The sequence below is a fragment of the Oncorhynchus keta genome, unplaced genomic scaffold (assembly GCF_023373465.1).
Source record: "Oncorhynchus keta strain PuntledgeMale-10-30-2019 unplaced genomic scaffold, Oket_V2 Un_scaffold_984_pilon_pilon, whole genome shotgun sequence".
NCBI lineage: Eukaryota > Metazoa > Chordata > Actinopteri > Salmoniformes > Salmonidae > Oncorhynchus > Oncorhynchus keta.
The window spans coordinates 682,786-704,293 of NW_026291019.1; the positions used below are offsets into that span (position 1 = coordinate 682,786).

The 21,508-nt window shown below is 42.1% G+C and overlaps 1 protein-coding gene across 2 annotated transcripts in view; it reads left to right on the plus strand.

Annotated features, from left to right (window-relative positions):
• Positions 1-21,508, plus strand: part of pvalb7 (parvalbumin 7) — a 93,933-nt gene that overhangs the window by 71,585 nt on the left and 840 nt on the right. For both annotated transcript variants that reach the window (XM_052517840.1, XM_052517841.1), the window contains exons 2-4: positions 19,613-19,684; positions 20,757-20,889; positions 21,380-21,489. In XM_052517840.1, the coding sequence (XP_052373800.1) occupies positions 19,621-19,684; positions 20,757-20,889; positions 21,380-21,489 (307 nt within the window). In that variant the 5' untranslated portion in view covers positions 19,613-19,620. The remainder of the gene's footprint in view (positions 1-19,612; positions 19,685-20,756; positions 20,890-21,379; positions 21,490-21,508) is intronic.

The window sequence follows — 21,508 nt, forward strand, 5'->3', positions numbered from 1 at the left end:
TCACATACATCATCATACACATACATCATAGTCACATACATCATACTCACATACATCATATCTCACATACATCATAGTCACATACATCATACATCATAGTCACATACATCATAGTCACATACATCATAACCACATACATCATAGTCATCATACATCATCATAGTCACATACATCATACATCATAGTCACATACATCATACTCACATACATCATAGTCACATACATCATAGTCACATACATCATCACATACATCATAGTCACATACATCATAGTCACATATCATCATATCTCACATACATCATAGTCACATACATCATAGTCACATACATCATACATCACATCATAGTCACATACATCATAGTACATCATCACATACATCATAGTCACATACATCATAGTCACATACATCATAGTCACATACATCATCACATACATCATAGTCACATACATCATAGTCACATACATCATAGTCACATACATCATCACATACATCATAGTCACATACATCATAGTCACATACATCATAGTCACATACATCATAGTCACATACATCATAGTCACATACATCATAGTCACATACATCATAGTCACATACATCATAGTCACATACATCATAGTCACATACATCATACATCATCATCACATACATCATAGTCACATACATCATAGTCACATACATCATAGTCACATACATCATAGTCACATACATCATATCACATACATCATAGTCACATACATCATAGTCACATACATCATAGTCACATACATCATAGTCACATACATCATAGTCACATACATCATAGTCACATACATCATAGTCACATACATCATATCACATACATCATCATACCACATACATCACATACATCATAGTCACATACATCATACATCATAGTCACATACATCATAGTCACATACATCATAGTCACATACATCATAACCACATACATCATAGTCACATACATCATAGTCACATACATCATACTCACATACATCATAGTCACATACATCATAGTCACATACATCATACTCACATACATCATAGTCACATACATCATAGTCACATACATCATACTCACATACATCATAGTCACATACATCATAGTCACATACATCATAGTCACATACATCATAGTCACATACATCATAGTCACATACATCATAATCACATACATCATAGTCACATACATCATAGTCACATACATCATACATCATAGTCACATACATCATAGTCACATACATCATAGTCACATACATCATAGTCACATACATCATAGTCACATACATCATCACATACATCACATACATCATAGTCACATCATCATACCACATCATAGTCACATACATCATAGTCACATACATCATAGTCACATACATCACATACATCATAGTCACATACATCATAGTCACATACATCATATCACATACATCATAGTCACATACATCATAGTCACATACATCATAGTCACATACATCATAGTCACATACATCATACATCATAGTCACATACATCATAGTCACATACATCATAGTCACATACATCATAGTCACATACATCATAGTCACATACATCATAGTCATCATACATCATCATAGTCACATACATCACATACATCATAGTCACATACATCATAGTCACATACATCATAGTCACATATATCATAGTCACATACATCATAGTCACATACATCATAGTCACATACATCATACTCACATACATCATACTCACATACATCATAGTCACATACATCATACATCATAGTCACATACATCATAGTCACATACATCACATACATCATAGTCACACATCACATCATACATCATCACATACATCATACATACATCATAGTCACATACATCATAGTCACATACATCATAGTCACATACATCATAGTCACATACATCATAGTCACATCATCATAGTCACATACATCATACTCACATACATCATAGTCACATACATCATATCATATCACATACATCATAGTCACATACATCATAGTCACATACATCATAGTCACATACATCATAGTCACATACATCATAGTCACATACATCATAGTCACATACATCATAGTCACATACATCATAGTCACATACATCATAGTCACATACATCATAGTCACATACATCATAGTCACATACATCATAGTCACATACATCATAGTCACATACATCATAGTCACATACATCATAGTCACATACATCATAGTCACATACATCATAGTCACATACATCATAACCACATACATCATAGTCACATACATCATAGTCACATACATCATAGTCACATACATCATAGTCACATACATCATAGTCACATACATCATAACCACATACATCATAGTCACATACATCATAGTCACATACATCATAGTCACATACATCATAGTCACATACATCATAGTCACATACATCATAGTCACATACATCATAGTCACATACATCATAGTCACATACATCATAACCACATACAACATACATCATAGTCACAGACATCATACATCATAGTCACATACATCATAGTCACATACATCATAACCACATACATCATAGTCACATACATCATAGTCACATACATCATAGTCACATACATCATAGTCACATACATCATAGTCACATACAACATACATCATAGTCACATACATCATAGTCACATACATCATAACCACATACATCATACTCACATACATCATAGTCACATACATCATAGTCACATACATCATAACCACATACATCATACTCACATACATCATAGTCACATACATCATAACCACATACATCATAGTCACATACATCATAGTCACATACATCATAGTCACATACATCATAGTCACATACATCATACATCATAGTCACATACATCATAGTCACATACATCATAGCACCACATACATCATAGTCACATACATCATAGTCACATACATCATAACCACATACCACATACATCATAGTCACATACATCATAACCACATACATCATAGTCACGTACATCATAGTCACATACATCATAGTCACATACATCATAGTCACATACATCATACATCATAGTCACATACATCATAGTCACATACATCATACTCACATACATCATAGTCACATACATCACATACATCATACTCACACGTCACATACATCATAGTCACATACATCATACTCACATACATCATAGTCACATACATCATAGTCACATACATCATAGTCACATACATCATACATCATAGTCACATACATCATACTCACATACATCATAGTCACATATATCATAGTCACATACATCATACTCACATACATCATAGTCACATACATCATAACCACATACATCATAGTCACATACATCATAGTCACATACATCATAGTCACATACATCATAGTCACATACATCATAGTCACATACATCATAGTCACATACATCATAGTCACATACATCATAGTCACATACATCATAGTCACATACATCATAGTCACATACATCATAGTCACATACATCATAGTCACATACATCATAACCACATACATCATAGTCACATACATCATAGTCACATACATCATAGTCACATACATCATAACCACATACATCATAGTCACATACATCATAGTCACATACATCATAGTCACATACATCATAGTCACATACATCATAGTCACATACATCATAGTCACATATCATCACATACATCATACTCACATACATCATAGTCACATACATCATAGTCACATCATACATCATAGTCACATACATCATAGTCACATACATCATAGTCACATACATCATACATCACATACATCATAGTCACATACATCATAACCACATACATCATACTCACATACATCATAGTCACATACATCATACACATACACATACATCATAGTCACATACATCATAGTCACATACATCATACTCACATACATCATAGTCACATACATCATAGTCACATACATCATAGTCACATACATCATAGTCACATACATCATAGTCACATACATCACATACATCATCAGTCACATACATCATACATACATCATAGTCACATACATCATAGTCACATACATCATACTCACATACATCATAGTCACATACATACATCATACATCATAGTCACATACATCATAGTCACATACATCATAGTCACATACATCATAGTCACATACATCATAGTCACATACATCATACTCACATACATCATAGTCACATACATCATAGTCACATACATCATAGTCACATACATCATAGTCACATACATCATACTCACATACATCATAGTCACATACATCATAGTCACATACATCATACATCACATACATCATAGTCACATACATCATAGTCACATACATCATCACATCATCATAGTCACATACATCATAGTCACATACATCATAGTCACATACATCAGTCACATCATATACATCATAGTCACATACACATAGTCACATCATCATAGTCACATACATCATAGTCACATACATCACATACATCATAGTCACATACATCATCACATACATCAGTCACATACATCATAGTCACATACATCATAGTCACATACATCATCATAGTCACATACATCATAGTCACATACATCATAGTCACATACATCATAGTCACATACATCATAGTCACATACATCATAGTCACATACATCATAGTCACATACATCATAGTCACATACATCATAGTCACATACATCATAGTCACATACATCATAGTCACATACATCATAGTCACATACATCATAGTCACATACATCATAGTCACATACATCATACTCACATACATCATAGTCACATACATCATACATCATAGTCACATACATCATAGTCACATACATCATAACCACATACATCATAGTCACATACATCATAGTCACATACATCATACTCACATACATCATAGTCACATACATCATAGTCACATACATCATACTCACATACATCATAGTCACATACATCATAGTCACATACATCATAGTCACATACATCATAGTCACATACATCATAACCACATACATCATAGTCACATACATCATACATCATAGTCACATACATCATAGTCACATACATCATACATCATAGTCACATACATCATAGTCACATACATCATACATCATAGTCACATACATCATACATCATAGTCACATACATCATATCACATACATCATCATAGTCACATACATCATACATCATAGTCACATACATCATAGTCACATACATCATACATCATAGTCACATACATCATAGTCACATACATCATAGTCACATACATCATACATCATAGTCACATACATCATAGTCACATACATCATAACCACATACATCATACTCACATACATCATAGTCACATACATCATAGTCACATATATCATAGTCACATACATCATAGTCACATACATCATAACCACATACATCATACATCATACTCACATACATCATAGTCACATATATCATAGTCACATACATCATAGTCACATACATCATAACCACATACATCATACTCACATACATCATAGTCACATACATCATAGTCACATATATCATAGTCACATACATCATACTCACATACATCATAGTCACATACATCATACATCACATACATCATACTCACATACATCATAGTCACATACATCATAGTCACATACATCATAGTCACATACATCATAGTCACATACATCATACTCACATACATCATACTCACATACATCATAGTCACATACATCATAGTCACATACATCATAGTCACATACATCATAGTCACATAGTCACATACATCATAGTCACATACATCATAGTCACATACATCATAGTCACACCACATACATCATAGTCACATACATCATCACATCATCATACATCATACTCACATACATCATAGTCACATACATCATAGTCACATACATCATAGTCACATACATCATAAGTCACATACATCATAGTCACACATACATCATCAGTCACATACATCATAGTCACATACATCATCATCAACCACATACATCATAGTCACATACATCATAGTCACATACATCATAGTCACATACATAGTCACATACATCATAGTCACATACATCATACATCATAGTCACATACATCATAGTCACATACATCATAGTCACATACATCATAGTCACATACATCATCACATACATCAGTCACATACATCATAGTCACATACATCATAACATCACATACATCATAGTCACATACATCATAGTCACATACATCATAGTCACATACATCATAGTCACATACATCATAGTCACATACATCATAGTCACATACATCATACATCACATCACATCATCATCACATACATCATAGTCACATACATCATAGTCACATACATCATAGTCACATACATCATAGTCACATACATCATAGTCACATACATCATAGTCACATACATCATAGTCACATACATCATAGTCACATACATCATAGTCACATACATCATAGTCACATACATCATAGTCACATACATCATACACATACATCATAGTCACATACATCATAGTCACATACATCATACTCACATACATCATAGTCACATACATCATAGTCACATACATCATACTCACATACATCATAGTCACATACATCATAGTCACATACATCATAGTCACATACATCATAGTCACATACATCATACTCACATACATCATAGTCACATACATCATAGTCACATACATCATAGTCACATACATCATAGTCACATACATCATAACCACATACATCATAGTCACATACATCATACATCATAGTCACATACATCATAGTCACATACATCATACATCATAGTCACATACATCATAGTCACATACATCATACATCATAGTCACATACATCATAGTCACATACATCATAACCACATACATCATACTCACATACATCATAGTCACATACATCATAGTCACATATATCATAGTCACATACATCATAGTCACATACATCATAGTCACATACATCATAGTCACATACATCATACATCATAGTCACATACATCATACCACATACATCATCACATACATCATAGTCACATACATCATAGTCACATACATCATAGTCACATACATCATACATCATAGTCACATACATCATAGTCACATACATCATAACCACATACATCATACTCACATACATCATAGTCACATACATCATAGTCACATATATCATAGTCACATACATCATAGTCACATACATCATAACCACATACATTATACATCATACTCACATACATCATAGTCACATATATCATAGTCACATACATCATAGTCACATACATCATAGCAATACATCATAGTCACATACATCATAACCACATACATCATACTCACATACATCATAGTCACATACATCATAGTCACATATATCATAGTCACATACATCATACTCACATACATCATAGTCACATACATCATAACCACATACATCATACTCACATACATCATAGTCACATACATCATAGTCACATACATCATAGTCACATACATCATAGTCACATACATCATACTCACATACATCATACTCACATACATCATAGTCACATACATCATACTCACATACATCATAGACACATATATCATAGTCACATACATCATAACCACATACATCATAGTCACATACATCATATCATACATCATAGTCACATACATCATAGTCACATACATCATAGTCACATACATCATAGTCACATACATCATAGTCACATACATCATAGTCACATACATCATAGTCACATACATCATAGTCACATACATCATAGTCACATACATCATAGTCACATACATCCAGTCACATACATCATAACCATACATCACATACATCATAGTCACATACATCATACAGTCACATACATCATAGTCACATACATCATCATACATCATAGTCACATACATCATAGTCACATACATCATCACATACATCATAGTCACATACATCATAGTCACATACATCATACATCATAGTCACATACATCATAGTCACATACATCATAACATCACATACATCATAGTCACATACATCATACTCACATACATCATAGTCACATACATCATAGTCACATACATCATATCATAGTCACATACATCATAGTCACATACATCATCATAGTCACATACATCATAGTCACATACATCATAACCACATACATCATAGTCACATACATCATACTCACATACATCATAGTCACATACATCATACTCATATACATCATAGTCACATACATCATACATCATAGTCACATACATCATAGTCACATACATCATAACCACATACATCATAGTCACATACATCATAACCACATACATCATACATCATACTCACATACATCATACTCACATACATCATAGTCACATACATCATACTCACATACATCATAGTCACATACATCATAGTCACATACATCATAGTCACATACATCATATCACATACATCATAGTCACATACATCATAACCACATACATCATACATCATACTCACATACATCATAGTCACATATATCATAGTCACATACATCATACTCACATACATCATAGTCACATACATCATAACCACATACATCATAGTCACATACATCATAGTCACATACATCATAGTCACATACATCATAGTCACAGACATCATAACCACATACAACATACATCATAGTCACATACATCATAACCACATACAGTCACATACATCATAACCACATACATCATACTCACATACATCATAGTCACATACATCATAGTCACATACATCATAACCACATACATCATACATACACATACATCATAGTCACATACATCATAACATAGTCACATACATCATAGTCACATACATCATACTCACATACATCATAGTCACATACATCATCACATACATCATAGTCACATACATCATAGTCACATACATCATCATACATCATACTCACATACATCATACTCACATACATCATACTCACATACATCATAGTCACATACATCATAGTCACATACATCATAGTCACATACATCATAGTCACATACATCATAGTCATATACATCATAACCACATACATCATAACCACATACATCATAGTCACATACATCATAGTCACATACATCATACTCACATACATCATAACCACATACATCATACTCACATACATCATAACCACATACATCATAGTCACATACATCATAGTCACATACATCATAACCACATACATCATACATCATACTCACATACATCATAGTCACATACATCATAGTCACAGACATCATAACCACATACAACATACATCATAGTCACATACATCATAGTCACATACATCATAACCACATACATCATACTCACATACATCATAGTCACATACATCATAGTCACATACATCATAACCACATACATCATACTCACATACATCATAGTCACATACATCATAACCACATACATCATAGTCACATACATCATACTCACGTACATCATAGTCACATACATCATACATCATAGTCACATACATCATAGTCACATACATCATAACCACATACATCATACTCACATACATCATAGTCACATACATCATAGTCACATATATCATAGTCACATACATCATAGTCACATACATCATAGTCACATACATCATAGTCATATACATCATAACCACATACATCATAACCACATACATCATAGTCACATACATCATAGTCACATACATCATACTCACATACATCATAACCACATACATCATACTCACATACATCATACTCACATACATCATAACCACATACATCATAGTCACATACATCATAGTCACATACATCATAGTCACATACATCATAGTCACATACATCATAGTCACATACATCATAGTCACATACATCATAACCTCATACATCATAGTCACATACATCATAGTCACATACATCATAGTCACATACATCATAACCACATACATCATAACCTCATACATCATACATCATATGGTATAAGCAATATGGTGACACTTCAACCTAGCCTATCATAGGGCAAGATGAAGCTATTACCATATTGCTTATACCAATCAAATCCTCTCAGATCTCCACAAATGCTGGAAATAGGGCTTAGGGATGGATTTGGTATTGGGCCATGGTCCTGTTAAAATAATGTTAAAAAAATAAGACATTTGACCATTGTAGTTAACGGTATATGTCACTTTAGCTAACAAATTTGTTGTAGTTAGTTATATTGCTCCTTCTTGGTCAGGTCGTTATTGTAAAAGCTAATGTGTTCTCAATGACATACGAAGGCGTAAATACAGTTCTATGTCGTAGAGTTGTACACCACTTGACGTGACATATTACCCTGCAGTGGAAGGCTCACATTGTCAAGACTAATCGTCACGTTGTTTTACCTCGAGTGGGCTACACTAACCTTCGACCCCCTGTGTACGTGCCAGAAGGGTTCGGGTCGCTGTCAATCATATACCGAATGTATGTAGATGTCAAAGACAACTGGAGAAGTTGTTTTACCTGTGATGAAGTGGAACTGTTAAAGATTCTAGAAGGGTTAGATAGCTTTGAAACATATGTAGATGCCACTGGTAACCCCATACTGCTAGAAGGGTTAGGTAGCTTTGAAACATATGTAGATGCCACTGGTAACCCCATACTGCTAGAAGGGTTAGGTAGCTTTGAAACATATGTAGATGCCACTGGTAACCCCATACTGCTAGAAGGGTTAGGTAGCTTTGAAACATATGTAGATGCCAGGGTTAGGTAGCTTTGAAACATATGTAGATGTGGTAACCCCATACTGCTAGAAGGGTTAGGTAGCTTTGAAACATATGTAGATGCCACTGGTAACCCCATACTGCTAGAAGGGTTAGGTAGCTTTGAAACATATGTAGATGCCACTGGTAACCCCATACTGCTACATACATCAAAGCTACCTAGAAGGGTTAGGTAGCTTTGAAACATATGTAAGATGCCACTGGTAACCCCATACTGCTAGAAGGGTTAGGTAGCTTTGAAACATATGTAGATGCCACTGGTAACCCCATACTGCTAGAAGGGTTAGGTAGCTTTGAAACATATGTAGATGCAACTGGTAACCCCATACTGCTAGAAGGGTTAGGTAGCTTTGAAACATATGTAGATGCCACTGGTAACCCCATACTGCTAGAAGGATTAGGTAGCTTTGAAACATATGTAGATGCCACTGGTAACCCCATACTGCTAGAAGGGTTAGGTAGCTTTGAAACAGCTTGTTTTACCTCCGATAAGTGTAGCTGTTGAGTCAATATACATACTATGAGGGTTGGGTTCGTGACTTGCTGTGGAACACAAGTTGTTTTACTTCTGACACACCACACACACACACGTATGTAGATGCCGAAGATGACTGAGGTTCATGTGCCACACCCCTTAGCGCTTAGCCACAAGCATGACAACATGCTAACATGCTAACATCATGATGAAAACATACCTGTAGGACACAGAAGCCACAAGAGACCTGGAATATATAGAAGATACAGGACACATAAAGAGATACTATCGGCAGGGTTACAATATTCTGGGAACCTTTAGCTTCTCCAGAAATCTTGCTTGGTGGAATTCATGATTTTCTGCTTATCGCCTCCTAAATATAGAAGATATGAGACATGGGAGACATGGGAGATATGAGAGATGTGAGAGATATGAGAGATATGAGAGATGTGAGAGATATGAGAGATGTGAGACATATGAGAGATGTGAGAGATATGAGAGATATGAGACATGGGAGACATGGGAGATATGAGAGATGTGAGAGATATGAGAGATGTGAGAGATATGAGAGATATGAGAGATGTGAGAGATATGAGAGATGTGAGAGATATGAGAGATGTGAGAGATATGGGCCTTGGCTGCGTCCTTGGCGGATGTCTTGGTCCATACTGTACTATTTATAGAAAAGTTCAACAGACAGACAGATGGACAGAGTTAGATTTCAAAATATATCTGTTACCAAGGTAGAGAGAGGAGGGGGCGAGATAGAAAGGGGGAGATGAAGAAAGAGAGAGAGATAGAGATATATTAAGAGAGGGAGAGAGTGGGAGAGAGAGAGAGAGAGCGAGAGAGAGAGAGCTACTTTCACATTTAATTAGTCACAGTCTCCTCATACACGTTTCTGCCAAAACCATACAACCATGCAAACACACACACACACACACACACACACACACACACACACACACACACACACACACACACACACACACACACACACACACACACACACACACACACACACACACACACACACACCAGCAAAAGCAACAAATACTTATGCACATTTACAGAAGCTCTGGCACTGACTTACCCACACACACACACAACCATACAGACAACACACACACACACACACACACACACACACACACCACCACACACAAAACCACACACACACACACAATCATACACACACAAAAACAGGAACACACATACATGGCCACACACAAACACAAGCTCAAACAGAGCAGTAATATCTAACAACACACACTAGACTCTATCCACCTCCATGTCACTAGACTCTATCCACCTCCATGTCACTAGACTCTATCCACCTCCATGTCTCTAGACTCTATCCACCTCCATGTCACTAGACTCTATCCACCTCCATGTCACTAGACTCTATCCACCTCCATGTCACTAGACTCTATCCACCTCCATGTCACTAGACTCTATCCACCTCCATGTCACTAGACTCTATCCACCTCCATGTCACTAGACTCTATCCACCTCCATGTCACTAGACTCTATCCACCTCCATGTCACTAGACTCTATCCACCTCCATGTCACTAGACTCTATCCCCTCCATGTCACTCTCCAGACTCTATCCACCTCCATGTCACTAGACTCTATCCACCTCCATGTCACTAGACTCTATCCACCTCCATGTCACTAGACTCTATCCACCTCCATGTCACTAGACTCTATCCACCTCCATGTCACTAGACTCTATCCACCTCCATGTCACTAGACTCTATCCACCTCCATGTCACTAGACTCTATCCACCTCCATGTCACTAGACTCTATCCACCTCCATGTCACTAGACTCTATCCACCTCCATGTCACTAGACTCTATCCACCTCCATGTCACTAGACTCTATCCACCTCCATGTCACTAGACTCTATCCACCTCCATGTCACTAGACTCTATCCACCTCCATGTCACTAGACTCTATCCACCACCATGTCACTAGACTCTATCCACCTCCATGTCACTAGACTCTATCCACCTCCATGTCACTAGACTCTATACCGCCATGTCACTAGACTCTATCCACCACCATGTCACTAGACTCTATCCACCTCCATGTCACTAGACTCTATCCACCTCCATGTCACTAGACTCTATACCGCCATGTCACTAGACTCTATCCACCACCATGTCACTAGACTCTGTCCACCTCCATGTCACTAGACTCCATCTCCTACCACCACCATGTCACTAGACTCTATCCACCTCCATGTCACTAGACTCTATCCACCTCCATGTCACTAGACTCTATCCACCGCCATGTCACTAGACTCTATCCACCACCATGTCACTAGACTCTCCACCACCATGTCACACTCACCATGTCACTAGACTCTATCCACCGCCATGTCACTAGACTCTATACCGCCACGTCACTAGACTCTATACCTCCATGTCACTAGACTCTATCCACCTCCATGTCACTAGACTCTATCCACCTCCATGTCACTAGACTCTATCCACCTCCATGTCTCTAGACTCTATCCACCTCCATGTCACTAGACTCTATCCACCGCCATGTCACTAGACTCTATCCACCACCATGTCACTAGACTCTATCCACCTCCATGTCACTAGACTCTATCCACCGCCATGTCACTAGACTCTATCCACCTCCATGTCACTAGACTCTATCCACCTCCATGTCACTAGACTCTATCCACCGCCATGTCACTAGACTCTATCCACCTCCATGTCACTAGACTCTATCCACCACCATGTCACTAGACTCTCCATGTCACTAGACTCTATCCACCTCCATGTCACTAGACTCTATACTGCCATGTCACTAGACTCTATCCACCTCCATGTCACTAGACTCTATCCACCTCCATGTCACTAGACTCTCCATGTCACTAGACTCCATCCACCTCCATGTCACTAGACTCTATCCACCTCCATGTCACTAGACTCTATCCACCTCCATGTCACTAGACTCTATCCACCACCATGTCACTAGACTCTATCCACCTCCATGTCACTAGACTCTATCCACCTCCATGTCACTAGACTCTATCCATGTCACCACCATGTCACTAGACTCTATCCACCTCCATGTCACTAGACTCTATCCACCTCCATGTCTAGACTCTATCCACCTCCATGTCAGACTCTATCCACCTCCATGTCACTAGACTCTATCCACCTCCATGTCACTAGACTCTATCCACCGCCATGTCACTAGACTCTATCCACCACCATGTCACTAGACTCTATCCACCACCATGTCACTAGACTCTATCCACCTCCATGTCACTAGACTCTATCCACCTCCATGTCACTAGACTCTATCCACCACCATGTCACTAGACTCTCCACCACCATGTCACTAGACTCTATCCACCTCCATGTCACTAGACTCTATCCACCTCCATGTCACTAGACTCTATCCACCTCCATGTCACTAGACTCTATACCGCCATGTCACTAGACTCTATCCACCTCCATGTCACTAGACTCTATCCACCTCCATGTCACTAGACTCTATCCACCTCCATGTCACTAGACTCTATCCACCTCCATGTCACTAGACTCTATCCACCTCCATGTCACTAGACTCTATCCACCTCCATGTCACTAGACTCTATCCACCTCCATGTCACTAGACTCTATCCACCGCCATGTCACTGGACTCTATCGACCACCATGTCACTAGACTCTATCCACCTCCATGTCACTAGACTCTATACCGCCATGTCACTAGACTCTATCCACCTCCATGTCACTAGACTCTATCCACCACCATGTCACTAGACTCTATCCACCTCCATGTCACTAGACTCTATCCACCACCATGTCACTGGACTCTATCCACCACCATGTCACTAGACTCTATCCACCTCCATGTCACTAGACTCTATCCACCTCCATGTCACTAGACTCTATCCACCACCATGTCACTAGACTCTATCCACCTCCATGTCACTAGACTCTATCCACCACCATGTCACTAGACTCTATCCACCACCATGTCAGACTCTATCCACCACCATGTCACTAGACTCTATACCGCCATGTCACTAGACTCTATCCACCTCCATGTCACTAGACTCTATCCACCTCCATGTCACTAGACTCTATACCTGCCATGTCACTGGACTCTATCCACCACCATGTCACTAGACTCTATACCGCCATGTCACTAGACTCTATACCTCCATGTCACTAGACTCTATACCGCCATGTCACTAGACTCTATCCACCACCATGTCACTAGACTCTATCCACCTCCATGTCACTAGACTCTATCCACCTCCATGTCACTAGACTCTATCCACCTCCATGTCACTAGACTCTATACTGCCATGTCACTAGACTCTATCCACCTCCATGTCACTAGACTCTATCCACCTCCATGTCACTAGACTCTATCCACCTCCATGTCACTAGACTCTATCCACCTCCATGTCACTAGACTCTATACCGCCATGTCACTAGACTCTATCCACCTCCATGTCACTAGACTCTATCCACCTCCATGTCACTAGACTCTATCCACCTCCATGTCACTAGACTCTATCCACCTCCATGTCACTAGACTCTATCCACCTCCATGTCACTAGACTCTATCCACCTCCATGTCACTAGACTCTATCCACCTCCATGTCACTAGACTCTATACTGCCATGTCACTAGACTCTATCCACCTCCATGTCACTAGACTCTATCCACCTCCATGTCACTAGACTCTATCCACCTCCATGTCACTAGACTCTATACCGCCATGTCACTAGACTCTATCCACCTCCATGTCACTAGACTCTATCCACCTCCATGTCACTAGACTCTATCCACCTCCATGTCACTAGACTCTATACTGCCATGTCACTAGACTCTATCCATCTCCATGTCACTAGACTCTATCCACCTCCATGTCACTAGACTCTATCCACCTCCATGTCACTAGACTCTATACCGCCATGTCACTAGACTCTATCCACCTCCATGTCACCAGACTCTATCCACCTCCATGTCACTAGACTCTATCCACCTCCATGTCACTAGACTCTATCCACCTCCATGTCACTAGACTCTATCCACCTCCATGTCACCAGACTCTATCCACCTCCATGTCACTAGACTCTATCCACCTCCATGTCACTAGCCTAATCAGGCTTTATCTCAGTAATATAGAGGCTTCCTCACCCCATGGCCTCGTTCTTATTCAGAATGATTAGACAGAGTCAGACAGAATGTCCCTCTGACGGCTTCCACCAAATGATCTTTCAACGTCTTGTTGCATTATTGCAGGCGAGGGTAAGGATGCTACTGGAGACTATTGAGATTCTCTCTCAGTTGTATTGAGTAGTTATTATATCTGTCTGGCTCTTTACTGACATCTATTGAGCAATTTACGGCAATGCAGGAATGATTTCACAAACATTTCAAAACGGTGCACCCAGGACACTACAACTGCCATGATCAAATTGAGCTGGGTGAACTTGTAAATAAATGTGAGGCAATAGGACTCTGGCTCCATTTTGACAGAGTGGTAGTCACATGCTTTCTTCTAAGATTTGTCTTGGGAAGAATCTTGTTGATTATCATTGCACCTCTGTTCACAATCGTTATTTATTCTGCGTCTTATATTACCAAATATGGCCTTTGGTCAGCTTTCCCCCCTCCTCTCCCCTTTCCCCCCTCCTCTCTCCTTTCCCCCCTCCTCTCCCCTTTCCCCCCTCTCCCCTTTCCCCCCTCCTCTCCCCTTTCCCCCTCCCCCCTCCTCTCTCCTTTCCCCCCTCCTCTCCCCTTTCCCCCTCCTCTCCCCTTTCCCCCCTCTCCCTCCCCCTTCTCCCCTTCCCCCTCCTCTCTCCTTTCCCCCTCTCTCCTTTCCCCCCTCCTCCCCCCCCTCTCTCCTTTCCCCCTCCTCTCCCCTTTCCCCCTCCTCTCTCCTTTCCCCCTCCTCTCTCCTTTCCCCCCTCCCCCCTCCTCTCTCCTTTCCCCCCTCCTCTCCCCTTTACCCCCTCTTCTCCCCTTTCCCCCTCATCTCTCCTTTACCCCCTCCTCTCCCCTTTACCCCCTCCTCTCCCCTTTCCCCCTCCTCTCCCCTTTCCCTCCCCCCCCTTTCCCCCCTCCCCTTTCCCCCCCCCTCCTCCCCTTTCCCCCTCCTCTCTCCTTTCCCCCCTCCTCTCTCCTTTCCCCCTCCTCTCCCCTTTCCCCCCTCCTCTCTCCTTTACCCCCTCCTCTCTCCTTTCCCCCTCCTCTCTCCTTTACCCCCTCCTCTCTCCTTTCCCGCTCCCCCCTCCTCTCCCCTTTCCCCCCCTCCTTTCTCCCCTTTCCCCCCCCTCCCCCTCCTCTCTCCTTTCCCCCTCCTCTCTCCTTCCCCCCCCCCTCCTCTCTCCTTTCCCCCTCCTCTCTCCTTTCCCCCCTCCTCTCCCCTTTCCCCCCTCCTCTCTCCTTTCCCCCCTCCTCTCTCCTTTACCCCCTCTTCTCCCCTTTCCCCCTCATCTCTCCTTTACCCCTCCTCTCCCCTTTCCCCCTCCTCTCTCCTTTCCCCCTCCTCTCCCTTTCCCCCCCCTCCCTCTCCCTTTCCCCTCCTCTCTCCTTTCCCCCCTCCTCCCCTTTACCCCCTCCTTCTCCCCCCCCTCCTCTCTCCTTTCTCCCCCCCCCTCTCTCTCCTTTACCCCCTCTTCTCCCCTTTCCCCCTCATCTCTCCTTTACCCCTCCTCTCTCCCCCTTTCCCCCTCCTCTCCCCTTTCCCCCTCCTCTCCCCTTTCCCCCTCCTCTCTCCTTTCCCCCTCCTCTCTCCTTTCCCCCTCCTCTCTCCTTTCCCCCTCCTCTCTCCTTTACCCCCTCTCTCTCCTTTACCCCCTCCTCTCTCCTTTCAACCCTCCCCTCCTTTCCCCCCCCTCCTTTCTCCCCCCCCCTCCTCTCTCCTTTCCCCCTCCTCTCTCCTTTCCCCTCCTCTCTCCTTTCCCTCCCTCCTTTCCCCCTCCTCTCTCCTTTCCCCCTCCTCTCTCCTTTCCCCCTCCCCTCCTTTCCCCCTCCTCTCCCTTTCCCCCTCCCCCTTTCCCCCTCCTCTCTCCTTTCCCCCTCCCCTCCTTTCCCCCTCCTCTCTCCTTTCCCCCTCCTCTCTCCTTTCCCCCTCCTCTCTCCTTTACCCCCTCCTCTCCCTTTCACCCCTCCCCCTCCTCTCTCCTTTCCCCCTCCTCTCCCCTTTACCCCCTCCTCTCTCCTTTCCCCCTCCTCTCTCCTTTCCCCCTCCTCCCTCTCTCCTTTCCCCCTCCTCTCTCCTTTCCCCCTCCCTCTCCTTTCCCTCTCCTTTCCCCCCTTCTCTCCTTTCCCCCTCCTCTCTCCTTTCCCCTCCTCTCCCCTTTCCCCCTCCCCCTCCCCTTTCCCCTCCTCTCTCCTTTCCCCCTCCTCTCTCCTTTCCCCCTCCCTCTCCTTTCCCCCTCCTCTCCCTTTCCCCCTCCTCTCTCCTTTCCCCCTCCTCTCTCCTTTACCCCCTCTCTCCCCTTTCCCCCTCATCTCTCCTTTACCCCCCCTCTCTCCCCCTTTCCCCCTCCTCTCTCCTTTCCCCCTCCTCTCTCCTTTCCCCCTCCTCTCTCCTTTCCCCCTCCTCTCTCTCCTTTCCCCCCCCCCTCTCCCCTTCCCCCCCCCCTCCCCCCTTTCCCCCTCCTCTCTCCTTCCCCCTCCTCTCCCCTTTCCCCCCCCCCCCCTCCTCTCTCCCCTTTCCCCCTCCTCTCCCCTTTACCCCCTCCTCTCTCCTTTCCCCCCCCTCCCTTTCCCCTCCTCTCTCCTTTCCCCCTCCTCTCCCCTTTCCCCCTCCTCTCCCCTTTCCCCCTCCTCTCCCTTCCCCCCTCCTCTCCCCTTTCCCCCTCCTCTCTCCTTTCCCCCCTCCTCTCTCCTTTCCCCCCTCCTCTCCCCTTTCCCCCCTCCTCTCCCCTTTCCCCCCTCCTCTCCCCTTTCCCCCTCCTCTCCCCTTTACCCCCTCCTCTCCCCTTTCCCCCCTCCTCTCCCCTTTCCCCCTCCCTCTCCTTTCCCCCCTCCTCTCTCCTTTACCCCCTCCTCTCTCCTTTACCCCCTCCCCTCTCCTTTACCCCCTCCTCTCTCCTTTCCCCTCCCTCCTTTCCCCCTCCTCACTCCTCTCCCCCCTTCCCCCTCCTCTCTCCTTTCCCCCCTCCTCTCCCCTTTCCCCCCTCCTCTCTCCTTTCCCCCCTCCTCTCCCCTGTCCTTACTTTGTGACTGCCAGACACTATTCCTGGTGCTTTACATCACCACAGTCCAAAGAGTGGGTCTGTGTATCTCTGTCTGTCCTGTTCCTTAGCCAAGGTCTCAGGGCTCAATTGAACCTAGTAACTGACACTAAACACTTTGTCCTAGCGCCTCATTTATGCTATCCATATTATATATTCATAAACCTCTCTCTCTCTCCCCTCAGTTACCAAGATGGCCGCTTTGAAAGATTTTTTGAAAGCTGATGATATTCAGAAGGCCCTTGATGCAGTCAAAGGTGAGCACAAGTTTTCACTGTTGAAAACCAAACCAAATCTTTTGAAAATAATATAATATATATCTCTCCATTTCCTTTTCCCGTCTCCTCCCTCTCTCTCCTCCCTGTCCGTGTGCTTACCTGTCCGTGTGTGTGTGCTTACCTGTCCGTGTGTATGTGATGACCTGTCCATGTGTTTGTGTATGTGTGTGTGTGTGCTTACCTGTCCATGTTTGTGTATGTGTGTGTGTGTGCTTACCTGTCCATGTTTGTGTATGTGTGTGTGTGTACTTACCTGTCCATGTTTGTGTATGTGTGTGTGTGTACTTACCTGTCCATGTTTGTGTATGTGTGTGTGTGTACTTACCTGTCCATGTATGTGTGTGTGTGTACTTACCTGTCCATGTATGTGTGTGTGTGTGTACTTACCTGTCCATGTTTGTGTATGTGTGTGTGTGTGTGTGCTTACCTGTCCATGTTTGTGTGTGCATACCTTTGCGTGTGTGTGTGTGCATACCTTTGCATGTGTGTGTGTGCATACCTTTGCATGTGTGTGTGTGCATACCTTTGCGTGTGTGTGTACCTGTCCGTTCGTGTGCATCTGTGTGATGACCTGTCCGTGTGTGTGTGTGTGCTTACATGTCCATGTGTGTGTGTGTGTGTGCTTACCTGTCCGTGTGTGTGTGTGTGTATGTGTGTGTGTGCATACCTTTGCGTGTGTGTGTACCTGTCCGTTCGTGTGCATCTGTGTGATGACCTGTCCGTGTGTGTGTGTGTGCTTACATGTCCATGTGTGTGTGTGTGTGCTTACATGTCCATGTGTGTGTGTGTGTGTGCTTACCTGTCCGTGTGTGTGTGTGTGTGTGTGTGTGTGTGCATACCTTTGCGTGTGTGTATGTGTGTGTGTATCTGTCCATATTTGTGTATGTGTGTGTGTATCTGTGTGATGACCTGTGCGTGTGTGTGTGTGTGTGTGTGTGTGTGTGTGTGTGTGTGTGTGTGTGTGTGTGTGTGTGTGTGTGTGTGTGTGTGTGTGTGTGTGTGTGTGTGTGTGTGTGTGTGTGTGTGTGTGTGTGTGTGTGTGTGTGTCCAGCGGAGGGTTCCTTCGACCATAAGAAGTTCTTTGCTCTGGTGGGCCTGAAGGCCATGACTCCTGACAATGTCAAGAAGGTGTTCCAGGCTATTGATGCTGACCAGAGTGGATTCATTGAGGAGGAGGAGCTCAAGTAAGAGGAAGAGAGATACACATAGACGGACACACACACACACACACACACACACACACACACATAGACTCATACCAAATACGCACATGGATAGGTGTGCACACACACACATTCATCAGATGTGGATGTGTGGCTATTTTCCCATTTACAAGCTAGCATACCATTTAGAATGCATGCCCAATACAGGGTTGCAAAATTCCGGTAACTTTGCCAAAATACCACGGTGTTCCAGAAATCCTGATTGGAAGATCCCTGGCGTCAGGATGGAATAAGCAGTAAATCCAGGAATCGTCCAAACATGATATCTGGAAAACCTAGAGATTGTGGGGAAAGGAAACAGGATTTTGCAGCTTATTACATTTTTTCTTCACGCTAAATCTCTGACCTCAGGTTCATACTGAAGGGTTTTGCTGAGAACAGCAGACACACACACACACACACGTAGCTCCTTAATCTTGACCCCTAACCTTTGAACTCTCTTCTACCTCAGGTTTGTGCTGAAGAGTTTCGCTGAGGACGGCAGAGACCTGACCGACGCCGAGACCAGAGCCTTCCTTAACGCCGCCGACAAGGACGGAGACGGAAAGATCGGCATCAACGGTGAGAGAGGTGGTAGGAT